Below are 21,610 nucleotides of genomic sequence, written 5' to 3' on the forward strand. Positions count from 1 at the left end.
AAAGTGGGTATATAGCTTATACCCTCCACTACACCACTGGCCCTTTGTGTTTTACAAAAATTGCACTCTCCTACATGAGTGCGCTAGTATTACGGTTGCTGTCCTTTCAGAATAACGAACCTGTCACACACGGAAGGCCTATAGGTTTGCCACTGTGCAAATATGTATATAATAGATATACAGTGGGGAAAAAAAGTATTTAGTCAGCCACCAATTGTGCAAGTTCTCCCACTTAAAAAGATGAGAGAGGCCTGTAATTTCCATCATAGGTACAAGTCAACTAGGACAGACAAAATGAGGAAAAAAAATCTAGAAAATCACATTGTAGGATTTTTTATGAATTTATTTGCAAATTATGGTGGAAAATAAGTATTTGGTCAATAACAAAAGTTTCTCAATACTTTGTTATATACCCTTTGTTGGCAATGACACAGGTCAAACGTTTTCTGTAAGTCTTCACAAGGTTGTCACACACTGTTGCTGGTATTTTGGCCCATTCCTCCATGCAGATCTCCTCTAGAGCAGTGATGTTTTGGGGCTGTCGCTGGGCAACACAGACTTTCAACTCCCTCCAAAGATTTTCTATGGGGTTGAGATCTGGAGACTGGCTAGGCCACTCCAGGACCTTGAAATGCTTCGTACGAAGCCACTCCTTCGTTGCCCGGGCGGTGTGTTTGGGATCATTGTCATGCTGAAAGACCCAGCCACGTTTCATCTTCAATGCCCTTGCTGACGGAAGGAGGTTTTCACTCAAAATCTCACGATACATGGCCCCATTCATTCTTTCCTTTACACGGATCAGTCGTCCTGGTCCCTTTGCAGAAAAACAGCCCCAAAGCATGATGTTTCCACCCCCATGCTTCACAGTAGGTATGGTGTTCTTTGGATGCAACTCAGCATTCTTTGTCCTCCAAACACGACGAGTTGAGTTTTTACCAAAAAGTTATATTTTGGTTTCATATGACATTCTCCCAATCCTCTTCTGGATCATCCAAATGCACTCTAGCAAACTTCAGACGGGCCTGGACATGTACTGGCTTAAGCAGGGGGACACGTCTTGCACTGCAGGATTTGAGTCCCTGGCGGCGTAGTGTGTTACTGATGGTAGGCTTTGTTACTTTGGTCCCAGCTCTCTGCAGGTCATTCACTAGGTCCCCCCGTGTGGTTCTGGGATTTTTGCTCACCGTTCTTGTGATCATTTTGACCCCACGGGGTGAGATCTTGCGTGGAGCCCCAGATCGAGGGAGATTATCAGTGGTCTTGTATGTCTTCCATTTCCTAATAATTGCTCCCACAGTTGATTTCTTCAAACCAAGCTGCTTACCTATTGCAGATTCAGTCTTCCCAGCCTGGTGCAGGTCTACAATTTTGTTTCTGGTGTCCTTTGACAGCTCTTTGGTCTTCGCCATAGTTGAGTTTGGAGTGTGACTGTTTGAGGTTGTGAACAGGTGTCTTTTATACTGATAACAAGTTCAAACAGGTGCCATTAATACAGGTAACAAGTGGAGGACAGAGGAGCCTCTTAAAGAAGAAGTTACAGGTCTGTGAGAGCCAGAAATCTTGCTTGTTTGTAGGTGACCAAATACTTATTTTCCACCATAATTTGCAAATAAATTCATAAAAAATCCTCCAATGTGATTTTCTGGATTTATTTTTCTCAATTTGTCTGTCATAGTTGACGTGTACCTTTGATGAAAATTACAGGCCTCTCTCATCTTTTTAAGTGGGAGAACTTGCACAATTGGTGGCTGACTAAATACTTTTTTCCCCCACTGTAAAGGCTGCTAAGATACTGTATTAATGTTTCAAGAAAGGAGTGTATATATTTGGCCTGGTGAAGCGGTTTTATGCGCTGACTGAATGGAAGCTGATAATTATGAGTTTTTTACTCTGCTCTCGGCTGGTCTTGGGAAGAAATTATGAGTCCTCACTGTCCGACACGGAGTCAAGACCGAGTACAAACGTATCCGACACCGAAACACTCAATATGTGGTCTCAAGACCGGACTCGAGACCACTATAACATTGCTCTCTGGGCAAAGACATGCGAGGCAATCTTTATTTACTGTAGTTGCTGCGCCGCCGAGGAGACCCAATGTAGTGATGATATATCCTGCTGTGTGAGAGTGAGTGTGTGAGAGAAGAAGAGAAAAAAAAAAAAAAAATGAAGACAATGGAAAGTAAGATGAAATGTGTGTAAAAAGTTCGTGAATCAAGTGAAAATATATTACATAATTTGTTTTGCGTTTGATAAATTCCACATTTAATAGTCAACCTTATATCAAAGATGGGGAGAAGAGGTGGAGTGAGATAATTATCATTGTGTGAGGGAGAGACAGAGGTGTTGTGCATAGAGTACCTGACATTCTGTGTAGGGTTCCACCTCTCAGAGGGCAGCTCTCCACTCTGGGGGTCGTCCACTGGGGGGTGCAGGATGGAGATACACACGTCCCCGTTCTACAGGAACACAAACAGGTCAGTTACCAGAAATACATTTGTGACACTGCCACATATCTAACAGTGCACAAATCGAGAAAATGTCTCAGGAGGAGATGCAAACCCTTCTGCCAAGTGGTCCCTTTCATGAACTACGGCTAGGCTCTGAGCCGGAGGACATGAACCAACAGCACTCGGGTGTCCCTATCCAAATGACCCCTATCTTTGGTCCATTCGTCACAATGAGAAATCCTGTGGGGGAAATAACTTCATTGATCAGCTCATTGTACATCTCAGACCATGAAGAGGAGGGGGAAAGCGGGGATGACCAGAGTGAGGAGCCACCCAATCAGCCTACTGTGAGGGAGGAAATTTTAGTTGGTCAGCAATAATCTTCATAAATTACTAACCACAGTTAATGGTCTTGAGGATGATTTTAAGAAATCATTGGTGAGTGCCATAAAGAGAGAGGAAAGCCTAAGAGGCTATGTCAATGCAAAAATGGAGGAAATGGAGAACCACAAAGGATTCCATAAAGCAACTGAAACAACAGGTGGTTGAATGCATCTTGGGGAGAAATGTGACAATTTTCTATCCGTGAGACCTATGTCACCCTATCTAATGTTCTCAAAAGGACCAGCCAGGAGCTGGTGGATGGCCGAAAAGAAGAAAATCACCACCTGGGTGAAGTTCAAAGAGGCGTTCCAAACAGCATTTCAACAAACTGACTACTTAACAGAGGTAGAGAAGAAACTAAGAGATATGGTTCAACTTCCAACTCAGTCTTTGAGGGACTTTGCTTATGATTTCCGGGCACTTTGTCTGAAGTGGAAGCCTAACATCACAGAACCAGAACTGGTGAGAAAAATCCTCAACAACTGTAACCCTCGGGTGGCGGTCTGCCTCAGAGGAACAGTTATGAGTGTAGAGCAGTTAGTGAATGTTGGATCAATGGTGGAAAAGCATAACTTTACGGTTTTTACTTTTTTAATAACCGTTTAATCAATCTTCATTTAACCAACGTCTTAGCTATTTTTTAGTTTTCCTCACTCAACTTTTTTCATTCAACTTTTTCACCCCGGACGCTTTACCTGGACATGGTCCTGCAGGACCTGTACCAGCCGAAGCTAAGTAGTAACATTAACACTATGCCATCTAATTTCAGATGCAATCGTTAGGCAAGGGCAATGTAAGTGTAGGAAAGGATGAAACAGCGTCTGTGCCACCAGTAAGTACAGATAGTAGTTTAAATCCCCTCACAGTCCCCGCAGACGGACAATTTTCTCAAGGCTTCTGGAAAGAAATGCTGTCGGCATGCTCAACCGGTGTCGCTCATTCAGCCGACAGAAACTTTTAACCGGTTCTCCCCATTAAGCAACGAGTCGGAGGCCAAGCCTTCTCAGGTCTCTCCTCCAACCATTATGGGGTCTGAGCCACCGAAGCCTCCCACCATTAGTTCTGACAAATTGAAAACCCTAGTCATTGGCGACTCCATTACCCGCAATATTAGACTTAAAAAGAATCATCCAACGATCATACACTGTTTACCAGGGGGCATGGCTACCAATGTAAAGGCTAATCTGAAGATGGTGCGGGTTAAGGCAAAAACTGGCAAGTGTAGAGAGCATATGGATATTGTTATCCACGTCTGCACGAACGATGTTAGGATGAAACAGTCAGAGGTCACCAAGAGCAACATAGCTTCAGCGTATAAATTAGCTAGAAAGATGTGTCGGCATCGAGTAATTGTCTCTGGCTCCCTCCCAGTTAGGGGGAGTGATGAGCTCTACAGCAGTCTCACAACTCAATCGCTGGTTGAAAACTGTTTTCTGCCCCTCCCAAAATATAGAATTTGTAGATAATTGGCCCTCTTTCTGGGACTCGCCCACAAACAGGACCAAGCCTGGCCTGATGAGGAGTAGTGGACTCCATCCTAGCTTGGGGGTGCTCTCATCTTATCTACCAACATAGACAGGGCTCTTTCTCCTCAATGAGATAGCCAGCCTGCCAGCTTAGTGGAGTCTGCCACTAGCACAGTCAGTGTAGTCAGCTCAGCTATCCCCATTGAGACCGTGTCTGTGCCTCGATCTAGGTTGAGCAAAACTAAACATGGCGGTGTTCGCCTTAGCAATCAAACTGGAATAAAGACCTCCTCCAGTCCTGCCATTATTGAAAGAGATTGTGATATCTCACATCTCAGAATAGGGCTACTTAATGTTAGATCCCTCACTTCCAAGCCAGTTATGGTCAATGAACTAATCACTGATCATAATCTTGATGTGATTGGCCTGACTGAAACATGGCTTAAGCCTGATGAATTTACTGTGTTAAATGAGGCCTCTCCTCCTGGTTACACTAGTGACCATATCCCCCGCGCATCCTGCAAAGGCGGAGGTGTTGCTAACAATTACGATAGCAAATGTCAATTTACCCCCCCAAAGATGACTGCGTTTTCGTCTTTTGAGCTTCTAGTCATGAAATCTATGCAGCCTACTCAATCACTTTTTATAGCTACTGTTTACAGGCCTCCTGGGCCGTATACAGAGCTCCCCACTGAGTTCCCTGAATTCCTAATTGGACCTTGTAGTCATGGCAGATAATATTCTAAATTTTGGTGACTAATATTCACATGAAAAAGTCCACAGACCCACTCCAAAAGGCTTTCGGAGCCATCGTCGACTCAGTGGGTTTTGTCCAACATGTCTCCGGACATACTCAATGCCACAGTCATACCCTGGATCTAGTTTTGTCCCGTGGAATAAATATTGTGGCTCTAAAAGTTTTTCCTCATAATCCTGAACTATCAGACCACCATCTTATTACGTTTGCAATCGCAACAAATAATCTGCTCAGACCCCAACCAAGGATTTAAATTTAAACTTGCGTAATACCCTATATGCAGTCGCACCCCTAAAAATAAAAAACATTTGTCACAAGAAACTAGCTCCCTGGTATATAGAAAATACCAGAGCCCTGAAGCAAGCTTCCAGAAAATTGGAACGGAAATGGCGCTCCACCAAACTGGAAGTCTTCCTACTAGCTTGGAAAGAAAGTACAGTGAAATATCGAAGAGCCCTCGCTGCTGCTAGATCATCCTATTTTTCCAACCTAATTGAGGAGAATAAGAACAATCCAACATTTATATTTGATACTGTCGCAAAGCTAACTAAAAAGCAGCATTCCCCAAGAGAGGATGCCTTTCACTTCAGCAGTGATGAATTCATTAACTTCTTCGACGAAAAGATAATGATCATTAGAAAGCAAATTAAGGACTCCTCTTTGAATCTGCGTATTTCTCCAAAGCTCAGCTGTTCTGAGTCTGCACAAAACTGCCAGAACCTAGGATCAATGGAGACACTCAAGTTTTTTAATCCTATATCTCTTGACACGTTCATGAAAATAGTCATGGCCTCTAAACCTTCAAGCTGAATACTGGACCCTATTCCAACTAAACTACTGAAAGAGCTACTTCCTGTGCTTGGCCCTCCTATGTTGAACATAATAAATGGCTCCCTATCCACTGGATGTGTACCAAACTCACTAAAAGAGGCAGTAATAAAGCCTCTCTTGAAAAAGCCAAACCTTCAGCCTATATCGAATCACCCATTCCTCTCAAAATGTTTAGAAAAAGCTGTTGTGCAGCAGCTCACTGCCTTCCTGAAGACAAATAATGTATACAAAACATTTCAGTCTGGTTTTAGACACCATCATAGCACTGTGACTGCACTCGTGAATGTGGTAAATTACCTTTTAATGGTGTCAGACCAAGGCTCTGCATCTGTCCTCGTGCGCCTAGACCTTAGTGCTGCTTTTGACACCATCAATCACCACATTCTTTTGGAGAGATTGGAAACCTTAATTGGTCTACACGGACAAGTTCTTGCCTTGTTTAGATCTTATCTGTCGGAAAGATATTAGTTTGTCTCTGTGGATGGTTTGTCCTCTGACAAATCAATTGTACGTTTCGGTGTTCCCCAAGGTTCTGTTTTAGGACCACTATTGTTTTCACTATATATTTTACCTCTTGGTGATGTCATTTGGAAACACAATGTTAACTTTCACTGCTATGCGGACGACACACAGCTGTACATTTCGATGAAACATGGTGAAGCCCCAAAATGGCCTACCCTGGAAGCCTGTGTTTCAGACATAAGGAAGTGGATGGTGGCAAAATGTTTACTTTTAAACTCGGACAAAACAGAGATGCTAGTTCTAGGTCCCAAGAAACAAAGACATCTTCTGTTGTATCTGCCCTTGATGGTTGTACAGTCGTCTAAAAAAAACTGAAGGACCTCTGCGTTACTCTGGACCCTGATCTCTATTTTGACAAACATATCAAGAATATTTAAAGGACAGCTTTTTTCCCCATCTTCGTAACATTGAAAAAATCTGAAACGTTTTGTAAAAAAAATTGATGCAGAAAAGCTCATCCATGCGTTTGTCACTTCTGGATTAGACTACTGCAATGCTCTACTCTCCGGCTACCCGGATAAAGCACTAGATAAACTTCAGTTAGTGCTAAACACGGCTGCTAGAATCTTGACTAGAACCCCAAAATGTGATCATATTACTCGAGTTCTAGCCTCTCTACACTGGCTTCCTGTTAAGGCTTGGGCTGATTTCAAGGTTTTACTGCTAATCTACAAAGCATTACATGGGCTTGCTCCTACCCATCTCTCCGATTTGGTCCTGCCGTACATACCTACATGTACGCTACGGTCACAAGACGCAGGCCTCCTTATCGTCCCTAGAATTTCTAAGCAAACAGCTGGAGGCAGGGCTTTCTCCTATAGAGTTACATTTTTTATGAAATGGTCTGCCTATCCATGTGAGAGACGCAGACTCGGTATCAACCTTTAAGTCTTTACTGAAGACTCATCTCTTCAGTAGGTCCTATGATTGAGAGCTGTCTGGCCCAGGGGTGCGAAGGTGAACGGAAAGGCACTGGAGCGACGAACTGCCCTTGCTGTCTCTGCCTGGCCGGTTCCTGTCTCTCCATTGGGATTCTCTGCCTCTGACCCTATTACGGGGGCTGAGTCACTGGCTTTCTGGTGCATTACATGCTGTCCCTAGGAGGGGTGCGTCACTTGAGAGGGTTGAGTCACTGACGTGATCTTCCTGTCCGGTTTGTCGACCCCTTGGGCTGGTGCAGTGGATGAGATCTTCGTGGGCTATCCTCAGCCTTGTCTCAGGGTAGTAGGTTGGTGGTCTGTTGATATCCCTCTGGTGGTGTGGGGGCTGTGCTTTGGCAAAGTGGATGGGGTTATATCCTGCCTGGTTGGCCCTGTCCGGGGGTAACGTCGGACTGGTGTTATTCTCCTGTCTTATCCGGTGTCCTGTGTGAATTTAAGTATGCTCCCTCTAATTTTTCCCTCTCTCCCTCCCCTCCCAGAGGACCTGAGCCGTAGGACCATGCCTCAGGACTACCTGGCCTGATGACTCCTTGCTGTCCTCCGTCTACCTGGTCGTGCTGCTGCTCCAGTTTAAACTCTTCTTCCTGCGTTTATGGAACCCTGACCTGTTCACCGGACGTGCTACCTTGTCCCAGACCTGCTGTTTTCAACTCTCTCTCTCTACTGCACCTGCTATTTCAACCTCTAAATGCCCAGCTATGAAAAGCCAAGTGACATTTACTCCTGATGTACTGACCTGTTGCAACCTCTACAACCACTGTGATTATTATTTGACCCTGCTGGTCATCTATGAACATCTTGGAGAAAAATCTGTCCTTAATGGCCATGTACTGTTATTATCTCCACATGGCACAGCCAGAAGGGGACTGGCCACCCCTCAGAGCCAGGTTCCTCTCTAGGTTTCTTCCTAGGTTTCTGCCTTTCTAGGGAGTTTTTCCTAGCCACCGTGCTTCTACATCTGCATTGCTTGCTGTTTGGGGTTTTAGGCTGGGTTTCTGTATAGCACTTTGTGACATCCTGCTGAAGTAAAAAGGGCTTTCTAAATACATTTGATTGATTTATTGATCCACTAAGGAGTATTGGATAAAAGTGAACCAAATTGGGAATGAGAAAGGACAAAGAAAGACCTATGGTAAGCCACCTGCAGATGTGAAACGTGTGCATCCTCCCTGTGCTCCCCAGGACTAGGAGAAGGATTTTTCCTTGCTGATAGTGCCTGTAGGGGTCAGGAATTTCCAATATGAAGTGGTACTTGATACAGGGTGTACTTTCACCCTGATGCAGAAAATCCTGTGGCAGAAAATCACATGTCCAGGAGAGCAGTTGTGTGAGAATGTTGACGTTGAGACTGGGGTTTTGCGGGTACTATTTAATGAGGACCTGTGAGCCGTCTGTTTCTCAAACTAGACACTAATGTATTTGTCTTCTTGCTCAGTTGTGCACCGGGGCCTCCCACTCCTCTTTCTATTCTGGTTAGAGCCAGTTTGCGCTGTTCTGTGAAGGGAGTAGTACACAGCGTTGTACGGGATCTTCAGTTTCTTGGCAATTTCTCGCATGGAATAGACTTCATTTCTCAGAACAAGAATAGACTGACGAGTTTCAGAAGACAGTTATTTGTTTCTGGCCATTTTGAGTCTGTAATCGAACCCACAATTGCTGATGCTCCAGATACTCAACTAGTCTCAAGAAGGCCAGTTTTATTGCTTCTTTAATCAGCACAACAGTTTTCAGCTGTGCTAACATAATTGCAAAAGGGTTTTCTAATGATCAATTAGCCTTTTTAAATGATAAACTTGGATTAGCAAACACAACGTGCCATTGGAACACAGGACTGATGGTTGCTGATAATGGGCCTCTGTACGCCTATGTAGATATTCCATTAAAAATCAGCCATTTCCAGCTACAATAGCCATTTACAACATGAACAATGTCTACACAGTTTTTCTGATCAATTGTATGTTATTTTAAATGGACAAAAAAGTGTAAGTGCTGAGTGATTAGTAAATACATCAAACTCAACCCCCTCAAGATAATGCCTCCCCTTTTCGATTGCCCACACCACTGTGAGGCACTCCTTTTCCGATGTTGAGTAGTTGCATTCAGCTCCTTTAATGCCAAGTGAGGCATATGCAATGACTCTTTCTCCACCTTCCATCAGTTGAGTGAGGACAGCACCAAACCTACCTCACTGGCATCCGTTTGGACTTGGAATGCCTGCAATAGGTCTGGCTGAGCCAACACTGGTGCATTAACAAGAGCCTGCTTCAACTGCTCAAAACAGTTCTGTCACTCGTCAGTCCATTTCCAGACCACTTCCTTTCTCTTAAGCCGGTTCAGAGGGGATGCTAGATCTGCAAAGTGGGGAATGAACTTGAAGTACCAGCCTACCATCTCAACAGCTCCATCTCCGTACCAGCCGCCCTACAACCTCTTGGAGAGAAAGCAGGCAATGGCAAAAGAAGTCAAACAGAGAGTGGGCATATGCCTGGCCAGACAAGCCTGTAGGGAACATGCACACTTCTTGTCGGGAGATTTGGTCTGGGTAAGGCACATCCACTTCCTAAAACATCTGACTATTTCTCGTCCAAGCATGCGCCGAAGTGGTCCGGTCCGGCAATAATTCTCTGTCATATGTTAAAATAATTCCATTCTGTATGGACGATAGAGATTGTGGCCTAAAAATAGCGCTACCGCTTTAAGAAGGGCAGCCGACAAAGGTACAGTGGGGAAAAAAAGTATTTAGTCAGCCACCAATTGTGCAAGTTCTCCCACTTAAAAAGATGAGGCCTGTAATTTTCATCATAGGTACACGTCAACTATGACAGACAAATTGAGAAAGAAAAATCCAGAAAATCACATTGTAGGATTTTTTATGAATTTATTTGCAAATTATGGTGGAAAATAAGTATTTGGTCACCTACAAACAAGCAAGATTTCTGGCTCTCACAGACCTGTAACTTCTTCTTTAAGAGGCTCCTCTGTCCTCCACTCGTTACCTGTATTAATGGCACCTGTTTGAACTTGTTATCAGTATAAAAGACACCTGTCCACAACCTCAAACAGTCACACTCCAAACTCCACTATGGCCAAGACCAAAGAGCTGTCAAAGGACACCAGAAACATAATTGTAGACCTGCACCAGGCTGGGAAGACTGAATCTGCAATAGGTAAGCAGCTTGGTTTGAAGAAATCAACTGTGGGAACAATTATTAGGAAATGGAAGACATACAAGACCACTGATAATCTCCCTCGATCTGGGGCTCCACGCAAGATCTCACCCCGTGGGGTCAAAATGATCAAAAGAACGGTGAGCAAAAATCCCAGAACCACACTGTGGGACCTAGTGAATGACCTGCAGAGAGCTGGGACCAAAGTAACAAAGCCTACCATCAGTAACACACTACGCCGCCAGGGACTCAAATCCTGCAGTGCCAGACGTGTCCCCCTGCTTAAGCCAGTACATGTCCAGGCCCGTCTGAAGTTTGCTAGAGTGCATTTGGATGATCCAGAAGAGGATTGGGAGAACGTCATATGGTCAGATGAAACCAAAATATAACTTTTTGGTAAAAACTCAACTCGTCGTGTTTGGAGGACAAAGAATTCTGAGTTGCATCCAAAGAACACCATACCTACTGTGAAGCATGGGGGTGGAAACATCATGCTTTGGGGCTGTTTTTCTGCAAAGGGACCAGGACGACTGATCCGTGCAAAGGAAAGAATGAATGGGGCCATGTATCGTGAGATTTTGAGTGAAAACCTCCTTCCATCAGCAAGGGCATTGAAGATGAAACGTGACTGGGTCTTTCAGCATGACAATGATCCCAAACACACCGCCCAGGCAACGAAGGAGTGGCTTCGTAAGAAGCATTTCAAGGTCCTGGAGTGGCCTAGCCAGTCTCCAGATCTCAACCCCATAGAAAATCTTTGGAGGGAGTTGAAAGTCCGTGTTGCCCAGCGACAGCCCCAAAACATCACTGCTCTAGAGGAGATCTGCATGGAGGAATGGGCCAAAATACCAGCAACAGTGTGTGAAAACCTTGTGAAGACTTACAGAAAACGTTTGACCTGTGTCATTGCCAACAAAGGGTATATAACAAAGTATTGAGAAACTTTTGTTATTGACCAAATACTTATTTTCCACCATAATTTGCAAATAAATTCATAAAAAATCCTACAATGTGATTTTCTGTATTTATTTTTCTCATTTTGTCTGTCATAGTTGACGTGTACCTATGATGAAAATTACACAATTGGTGGCTGACTAAATACTTTTTTTCCCCACTGTATGAATGAGGAAGTGAGCAACAGAGAGGGGAGGTGTGTTTTTCCATAGCCTACCTGGGAGACGAAGACACCGGGTAAATTGCAGAGGCGCCAGTTACAAATTGCGAGATGAGAACTGCAGCCTGCTAAACACAGTCTGTGCCTTCCTTTGTTGGGATGTATTGTTTGACACTGGGAACGTGTTCCTGACATTCCTGATTATTTCCTTGTTTGGGATTAAGTAAACGGATCACGGAGAAAGTTTAATGAGAGTGGACATGCCTTCTAAACTCCGGTGATATCCGTCCTTTTTTCCTCATTGTTTTTGTGATCATTCATCTTTTTGCTTTCTGGGGGGAAATAAGATTTAAATCCGCAAAGACTATTAACTGAAATGAAGGAACTAAGGGGTATCAAAAAGGGAAAATAAATAACAGACATAAATTAATCATTTCCTGGTTGGGCGAGCCCCAATAGGCTTTTATAGCTGAACTTGAGCTTAACCAAAACAAAACGTTAATAAGGTTATTGGGTCATTGCAATGGTTATTGAATATTTGGGTGTGTTTGCTAAAATTATGCATTTAAATTATAGTTTTTGTGGGGGTTATTATTTTGTTATACTTTTATTTCTGAAGCACATTATTTGTGTTGAAGATAGGGTTTGTGTTGGTTTTATGAAATCCATATTATTTAATTGACAAATCACCTACTATGTTCCCGTTGTTTTTCTTGATTTAAGTCCTCCTTAAAAAGTCTTAAGTGTGATTGTTATACACTGCTCAAAAAAATAAAGGGAACACTTAAACAACACAATGTAACTCCAGGTCAATCACACTTCTGTGAAATCAAACTGTCCACTTAGGAAGCAACACTGATTGACAATAAATTGCACATGCTGTTGTGCAAATGGAATAGACAACAGGTGGAAATTATAGGCAATTAGCAAGACACCCCCAATAAAGGACTGGTTTTGCAGGTGGTGACCACAGACCACTTCTCAGTTCCTATGCTTCCTGGCTGATGTTTTGGTCACTTTTGAATGCTGGCGGTGCTTTCACTCTAGTGGTAGCATGAGACGGAGTCTACAACCCACACAAGTGGCTCAGGTATTTGCTGTGTCTGTCAGCGTAGTGTCCAGAGCATGGAGGCGCTACCAGGAGACAGGCCAGTACATCAGGAGACGTGGAGGAAGCCGTAGGAGGGCAACAACCCAGCAGCAGGACTGCTACCTCCGCCTTTGTGCAAGGAGGAGCAGGAGGAACACTGCCAGAGCCCTGCAAAATGACCTCCAGCAGGCCACAAATGTGCATGTGTCTGCTCAAACGGTCAGAAACAGACTCCATGAGGGTGGTATGAGGGCCTGACGTCCACAGGTGGGGGTTGTGCTTACAGCCCAACACCGTGCAGGACGTTTGGCATTTGCCAGAGAACACCAAGATTGGCAAATTACCCCACTGGCGCCCTGTGCTCTTCACAGATGAAAGCAGGTTCACACTGAGCACATGTGACAGACGTGACAGAGTCTGGAGACGCCGTGGAGAACGTTCTGCTGCCTGCAACATCCTCCAGCATGACCGGTTTGGCGGTGGGTCAGTCATGGTGTGGGGTGGCATTTTTTTGGGGGGCCGCACAGCCCTCCATGTGCTCGCCAGAGGTAGCCTGACTGCCATTAGGTACCGAGATGAGATCCTCAGACCCCTTGTGAGACCATATGCTGGTGCGGTTGGCCCTGGGTTCCTCCTAATGCAAGACAATGCTAGACCTCATGTGGCTGGAGTGTGTCAGCAGTTCCTGCAAGAGGAAGGCATTGATGCTATGGACTGGCCCGCCCGTTCCCCAGACCTGAATCCAATTGAGCACATCTGGGACATCATGTCTCGCTCCATCCACCAACGCCACGTTGCACCACAGACTGTCCAGGAGTTGGCGGATGCTTTAGTCCAGGTCTGGGAGGAGATCCCTCAGGAGACCATCCGCCACCTCATCAGGAGCATGCCCAGGCGTTGTAGGGAGGTCATACAGGCACATGGAGGCCACACACACTACTGAGCCTCATTTTGACTTGTTTTAAGGACATTACATCAAAGTTGGATCAGCCTGTAGTGTGGTTTTCCACTTTAATTTTGAGGGTGACTCCAAATCCAGACCTCCATGGGTTGATACATTTGATTTCCATTGATAATTTTTGTGTGATTTTGTTGTCAGCACATTCAACTATGTAAAGAAAAAAGTATTTAATAAGATTATTTCATTCATTCAGATCTAGGATGTGTTATTTTAGTGTTCCCTTTATTTTTTTGAGCAGTGTACATAATACAACTGGTGGGTGTAATCCTGAATGCTGATTGGTTAAAACTGCATTCCAGCCGGTGTCTATTCCACAAATTACCACCTGCTAAATCGTTCAAAAGCCTACTGTCTCATCAGCCCAGCCAGGCAATTTGTATTGATCAATGAAGGTGAAGGAACTCCCCTCACCTGGTTGTCTAGGTCTTAATTGGACACAAATTGGAATGAGTGAAATGAGTTTGACACCCCTGATCTATACATACACTACCTAGGCCACCGTCAAAGTATATGATAGCAACAGAGTCTGAAAGTATTTATAATAGAAGATAACAAGTTAAAGCTATTCAGAGACTAAAGGACGTTGGACTATTATGTAGGGGACAAGACATAAAAAGAGGTGATTGTGTAATGACAGATAGGGTGAGTGTTGTTCTTTCTCTTACCTCGTAGATGTTGGGGTGCCACATCTTGGTGAGGAAGCGGAAGGCCGGAGGAGAGTAGGGATAGTCGATGGGGAACTTGATCCGAGCCTGAGAGAAGAAGAGGAAGAAGTGCACAATTAGTGATGCAAGAAGTAGAGGTCAGCTGAATAAGGTGTAAGAGTATACCTCTGGTCAAATTATTTATTTAGGCCCGTCTTAGCTTGGTACCTGATCAGTATGCTTTAGTCAACTCCTCTATCGTTGTCATGCCATAGACATTGGAGTCGAAGCTAGGGGTCATTTCCATGAGCACCAACATGTGATATTTATAGGATTGGCCTGAGTAGGTGGGGCGGGGCCAAGTGCGAGTGGATTTTTCCAAATTCAACAGACATGCATCGTATTAACCAGCCTGATAATAGCTAATTTCCAATTTGATTCATTTCTCTACTCTGAATAGAATAGGAATGGACTTCTAGGCCTACAAAGGGCTGGTTATAGGCAGACTATCACATTCAACCTACAGTTATGGTCAAAGGTTTTGAGAATCACACAAATACAAATTTTCACAAAGTCTGCTGCCTCAGTTTATGATGTAAATTTGCATATACTCCAGAATGTCATGAAGAGTGATCAGATTAATTGCAATTAATTGCAAAGTCCCTCTTTACCATGAAAATGAACTTCATCCCAAAAAAACATTTCCACTGCGTTTCAGCCCTGCCACAAAAGGACCAGCTGCCATCATGTCAGTGATTATCTCGTTAACACAGGTCAGAGTGTTGACGAGGACAAGGCTGGAGATCACTCTGTCATGCTGATTGAGTTAGAATAACAGACTGGAAGCTTTAAAAGGAGGGTGGTGCTTGAAATCATTGTTCTTCCTCTGTTAACCATGACGTGCCGTCATCATTGCTTTGCACAAAAAGGGCTTCACAGGCAAGGATATTGCTGCTAGTAAAATTGCACCTAAATCAACCATTTATCGGATCATCAAGAACTTCAAGGAGAGGTTAAATTGTTGTGAAGAAGGCGTCAGGGCGCCCAAGAAAGTCCAGCAAGCGCCAGGACCGTCTCCTAAAGTTGATTCAGCTGCGGGATCGGGGCACCACCAGTGCAGAGCTTGCTCAGGAATGGCAGCAGGCAGGTGTGAGTGCATCTGCACGCACAGTGAGGCGAAGACTTTTGGAGGATGGCCTGGTGTCAAGAAGGGCAGCAAAGAAGCCACTTCTCTCTAGGAAAAACATCAGGGACAGACTGATATTCAGCAAAAGGTACAGGGATTAGAATGCTGAGGACTGGGGAAAAGTCATTTTCTCTGATGAATCCCCTTTCCGATTGTTTGGGGCATCCGGAAAACACCTTGTCCAGAGAAGACAAGGTGAGCGCTACCATCAGTCCTGTGTCATGCCAACAGTAAAGCATCCTGAGACCATTCATGTGTGGGGTTGCTTCTCAGCCAAGGGAGTGGGCTCACTCACAATTTTGCCTAAGATCACAATTGAGAGCATCCTGTCGGGCTGTATCACCGCCTGGTACGGCAACTGCACCGCCCACAACCGCAGGGCTCTCCAGAGGGTGGTGCGGTCTGCCGAACGCATTACCGGGGTCAAACTACCCGCCCTCCAAGACACATACAATACCCGATGTCACAGGAAGGACAAAAAGATCATCAAGGACATCAACCACCCGAGCCACTGCCTGTTCACCCCGCTATCATCCAGAAGGCGAGGTCAGTACAGGTGCATCAAAGCTGGGACCGAGAGAATGAAAAACGGCTTCTATCTCAAGGCCATCAGACTGTTAAATAGCCATCACTAGCACATTAGAGGCTGCTGCTGCCTATTGAAATTACTGGCCACCTTAAGAAATGCAACACTAGTCACTTTAATAAATGTTTACATATCTTGCACTACTCATCTCATATGTATATACTGCATTCTATTCTATAATATTCTACTGTATCTTAGTCCATGCCGCTCTGTCATTGCTTGGCCATATGTATATATTCTTAAAACCCATTCCTTACTAGTTTTGTGTGTATTGGGTATATGTTGTGAAATTGTTAGATATTACTGCAATGTCGGAGCTAGAAGCACAAGCATTTCGCTACACCCGCTATAACATCTGCTAAAGACGTGTATGTGACAAATATAATTTGATTTGATTTGAATAAAGAATGGTACCAACGCATCCTCCGAGAGAAACTTCTCCCAACCATCCAAGAACAGTTTGGTGACGACCAACGCCTTTTCCAGCATGATGGAGCACCTTGCCATGAGGCAAAAGTGATAACTAAGTGGCTCGGGGAACAAAACATCGACATTTTGGGTCCATGGCCAGGAAACTCCCCAGACCTTAATCCCATTGAGAACTTGTGGTCGATCCTCAAGAGGCGGGTGGACAAACAAAAACCCACAAATTCTGACAAACTCCAAGCATTGATTATGAAAGAATGGGCTGCCATCAGTCAGGATGTGGCCCATAAGTTAATTGACAGCATGCCTGGGCAGATTGCAGAGGTCTTGAAAAAGAAGGGTCAACACTGCAAATATTGAATCTTTGCATAAACTTAATGTAATTGTCAATAAAAGCCTTTGACACTTATGGAATGCTTGTAATTATACTTCAGTATACCATAGTAACATCTGACAAAATATCTCATAACACTGAAGCAGCAAACTTTGTGAAGACCAATACTTCTCAAAACTTTTGACCAAGACCTTCGGAAAGTATTCAGACCCCTTGACTTTTTCCACATTTTGTTATGTTACGGCCTTATTCTAAAATTGATTAAATAAATAAAAATCTCAGCATTCTACACACAAAAGCCCATAATGACAAAGCGAGAAGAGGTTTTTAGAACTTTTTTCAAATCATATATTTTTTGTTGTTGTTGCATAAATACCTTTTTTACATTAGTATTCAGACCCTTCACTATGAGACTCAAAATTGAGCTCAGGTGCATCCTGTTTCCATTGATCATCCTTGAGATGTTTCTACAACTTGATTGGAGTCCACCAATCAAGTCTACAACTTGATTGGACATGATTTGGATAAGGCACACACCTGTTTATATAAGGTCCCACAGTTGACAGTGCATGTCAGAGCAAAAACCAAGCCATGAGGTCGAAGGAATTGTTCGTAGAGCTCTGAGACAGGATTGTGTCTAGGCACAGATCTAGGGAAGGTTACCAAAACATTTCTGCAGCATTGAAGGTCCCCAAGAACACAGTGGCCTCCATCATTCTTAAATGGAAGAAGTTTGGAACCAGCCAGATTCTTCCTAGAGCTGGTTTTCCGGCCAAACTGAGCAATCGGGGGAGAAGGGCCTTGGTCAGAACCCGGTGGTCACTCTGACAGAGCTCCAGAGTTCCTCTGTGGAGAAGGGAGAACCTTCCAGAAGGACAACCATCTCTGCAGCCCTCCACCAATCAGGCCTTTATGGTAGAGTGGCCAGACGGAAGCCACTCCTCAGTAAAAGGCACATGACAGCCCGCTTGGAGTTTTCCAAAAGCCACATAAAGGACTCTCAGACCATGAGAAACAAGATTCTCTGGTCTGATGAAACCAAGATTGAACTCTTTGGCCTGAATGCCAAGCATCACGTCTTGAGGAAACCTGGCACCATCCCTACGGTGAAGCATGGTGGTGGCAGCATCATGCTGTGGGGATTTTTTTCAGCTGCAGGGACTGGGAGACTAGTCAGGATTGAGGGAAATATGAACGGGGCAAAATTACGGAGAGATCCTTGATGAAAACCTGCTCCAGAGCGCTCAGGACCTCAGACTGGTGCGAAGGTTCACCTTCCAACAGGACAATGACCCTAAGCACACAGCCAAGACAATGCAGGAGTGGCTTCGGGACAAGTCTCTGAATGTCCTTGAGTGGCCCAGCCAGAGCCTGGACTTGAACCCGATCGAACATCTCTGGAAAGACCTGAAAATAGCTGTGCAGCAACGCTCCCCATCCAACTTTACAGAGCTTGAGAGGATCTGCAGAGAAGAATGGGAGAAACTCTCCAATACAGGTATCCCAAGCTTGTAGCGTCCTACCCAAGAAGACTCGAGGCTGTAATCGCAAAGGTGCTTCAACAAAGTACTGAGTAAGTCTGAATACTTAAGTAAATGTGATATTTCTGTTTTTTATAAATGATAATTTGTCATTATGGGGTATTGTGTGTAGATTGATGAGGGGGGAAAACTATTTAATCAATTTTAGAATAAGGCTGTAACGTAATAAAATGTGGAAACAGTCAAGGGGTCTGAATACTTTCTGAATGGACTGTATACTGTAGTAGACCATATAGCCCATCTATCAGAAACAGGTCATGTGGTTCCATTTCAACATATTTATTAGTGCTGTAACATATAGAAATTAAATCAAACAGCCTAGAATACACACCAAAGCTTTACAAAATGTTAAAATCAAAAGGCTATTGCACAGAAAAACGTGGACAGTCGGGTGCATCGTAAATTCAGGACCGATGGAAAGTAACATAATAAACTAAAGCACTGATAATTGGGAACGAGATCAGAATGACTGCTAAGGCTTGATCCATAAATTAAATAGGTAGCCTACAAAACTAAAACAATCCATATGTTCAAATCAAAAGGCCTGATTAATATGACATCAATAACGTAGCCACATCCCGAGTCCCCTGTGCTGACACATTCAGAAATCAAAAGATGGTTAATTTAGTTTCTTAAAGCTCTGACGAAGGCCAAGTGAACAAGAAACACTTTTGCAATACTCGTGATCATTTTAAGGAGAACAAAAACTACTAAGCCGGGTGTACACTACACGATTTTAGCTGTCCCATTCCCAGACAAGTTTTTGAAATCGGAGACAAAATCCCCCTATCGTTACCTACTCAGGGCGCGCGGCCGTCACCAACGCTCATTTTAATGTGAGTGGGTCAGAGACGCAATCTGAGGAGAAGGGTGCAACTGCAGCCCGCAATTCGGGGCGTTCCTGCATGTGGGCATCCGCAGGAACCCCTCTATATACTTCTATTGGTATATTTTTAAGCTATGACTCCAGTACATAGGCGGGAGGCAGGGGCGCTCCAGTACAGTAGATGGCGGTAATGCACCATAACGTTGGATGCCAACCGCCAATAAACCCTACAGAAGAAGAAGAGGTGGGGACGACAACAGTAGCTAGCTATAGCTAGTACACACCGGTAGTGTCCTTCATCCCCACCTGTCACACTGTTTTCCCGCAGTTCTGTTAACGACGGTGAGGGCAAGTGTTCGGCAGTCGGGAGCGAAGGACACTCTGTGCTAGCTTAGCCAGCTAGTTAGCACACAGTGTCGCCCCAGCCTCCCGCATGCTGTGCTAGCGGGAGGTGGGGGCGACAGGTAGACAGTCTCCTTTGCCCCCACCTGTCGGGCATGTTTTTTTCAGGTACACAGCAGGTGGGGGTGACACCGTGTGCTATTAAGTTAGCAAGCTATTTCGCTAGCAGACGGTGTCGCTCCAGCCTCCCAGACTAGCGAGAGGCGGGGGTGACCGGTAGACAGTGTCCTTCTGCCTGTCGGGCACTGTTTCCCCGCAGTTCTGTTAACGACTGTGTTCGGCAGGCGGGAGCAAAGGACATTGTCTACTGGTGTCACTCCCTCTAGCTAGCAAAGAAGATTCCAGTCCACAGCAGGCGGGGGCGAAAAAACTCAATATTTTTATTTCCCTTTTGACCCACATTCAAAAGTGTCACACAAGCATGAAGATGTCATGCTCGAAAGGGTGCGTTCATGTAGCAACCAATGGGGTGCTCGAGGGGGCGGTGTTCATGAAAGAACCAATGTAATGCCCATATGCAGGAACGCCCCGAATTGTAGGCTGCAGTTGCACACTATTGAATCTGAGGGCTACAGATCCCGTCTCTAGCCTACATTTGAAAACCACCGCAGGTTTGCTATTCGGCATTTTCCCAATTAAGTAGCCTAGTTTTGTTGTTTGGCTACTTGAAGAGAGCTAGGGCCCATCACTCGCAGACCACCTCTTCCAATGCATTGTGGAAGTGTGCATCGAATTCTACTAGATGGAAAGCCGAAATGAGTATAACATCCTGGTATTTAAACCATACTCGATTTTCGAAGTGCCGCATACTATTAAACATTTGATTTTCGCATACTGAGAATGAGTTGTGTGATTGCATTGTTTCCCGCTATTCGTTGATTTTGGTAGCGCATCCCCTTATCTAATTGATCAGCTGTTGTCAAAGCCGAAATGAGTATGACATCCGGACATTTAAAGCATACTCGATTTTCGACACAAAGCCCATAGTGATTGGCACACACACGCCAAATAATAAAGCATGGTACCCCTCCCATTCCTCTGAGGCTCAGGCTTAGCCAGCGGGGGGTTGTTTGCTTCCTCTCACACACATAAACTAACGTGATTTAACCAGGTTTGTCTCTTGAGATAAAAACCTAGTTTTCCAAGAGGGAGGGGCGGAACATGTAAGGGGTGGGGGGTTGTGCACAAACTCCACACAAGCCTTCGCAATGCTGATTGCATTGTACGAGCCATTAGTGACTAGTAAATTGAACAGGGGGAGGTTGCCATATCTACCAGGCCATATCTACCAGGCCCATACAACAACAAGCCCAGAATGGAAAGCCTGACATAGGCCTAACAGAATCCTGTTCGCTTGTAAAAGTCTGGGGCCATGCCTCCGAACTGGCTCAGGTCCAGAATGACTGGGGTTCACGCCAACACTCCACATACAGACAGAGAGAGAGACGGGCAACAAAACACAGGGACAATAGCCTTGCAGCTTACATACCAGCCTAGCTCCAGCTAGCATAGCAGCAGTGAGGGAGCCAAGGCCAGTGGAAACGCAGAGGGACATTTAAGCCCTGTAAGGTGAGCTCTGAGTGCAATATTCAAGCAAGCAGCTTATTAAAGCAGGAACAGGGATCCTGTAAGAAGGTAATGGTATTACATGTCACCATGCGGCTTATAGAGGGCCTTTAACACTTCCCTGCCCACGTAGAGCCACGACATGGATCTCCATAGAACACACTCATACCAAAATAGCCTACTTGCTGCCTGACCATAGGAATGGAACAAAGACCCACACAAGTTAAAAAACAGCATACAATGCCATCACAACACACTAGATTAACATAACTCAGGGTTCTCTTTCTTTGCATGAGTTAAATAAAACATAGAAAATGGCTGATCAAGGCGGGAGTCAAGGATCCTGCTTGATTCTGTTCCCTTGGAGAGTTCATCAATGAGCTTGACGCCTTGATAAGTTCCTTTCCTGAGGATGGCTC

The 21,610-nt window shown here is 44.6% G+C and overlaps 1 protein-coding gene across 1 annotated transcript in view; it reads right to left on the bottom strand.

The window, feature by feature from the left end:
• Window positions 1–21,610, bottom strand: part of LOC311149003 (ubiquitin-conjugating enzyme E2 R1-like) — a 47,864-nt gene that overhangs the window by 12,786 nt on the left and 13,468 nt on the right. The window contains exons 2-3 of the mRNA XM_084186063.1: window positions 14,346–14,432; window positions 2,359–2,456 (exon numbers count right to left, since the gene is read on the bottom strand). Coding sequence (XP_084042189.1) covers window positions 2,359–2,456; window positions 14,346–14,432 — 185 coding nt within the window. The remainder of the gene's footprint in view (window positions 1–2,358; window positions 2,457–14,345; window positions 14,433–21,610) is intronic.

Source organism: Coregonus lavaretus (genome assembly GCF_964263955.1).
Source record: "Coregonus lavaretus genome assembly, chromosome: 21".
Lineage (NCBI taxonomy): Eukaryota > Metazoa > Chordata > Actinopteri > Salmoniformes > Salmonidae > Coregonus > Coregonus lavaretus.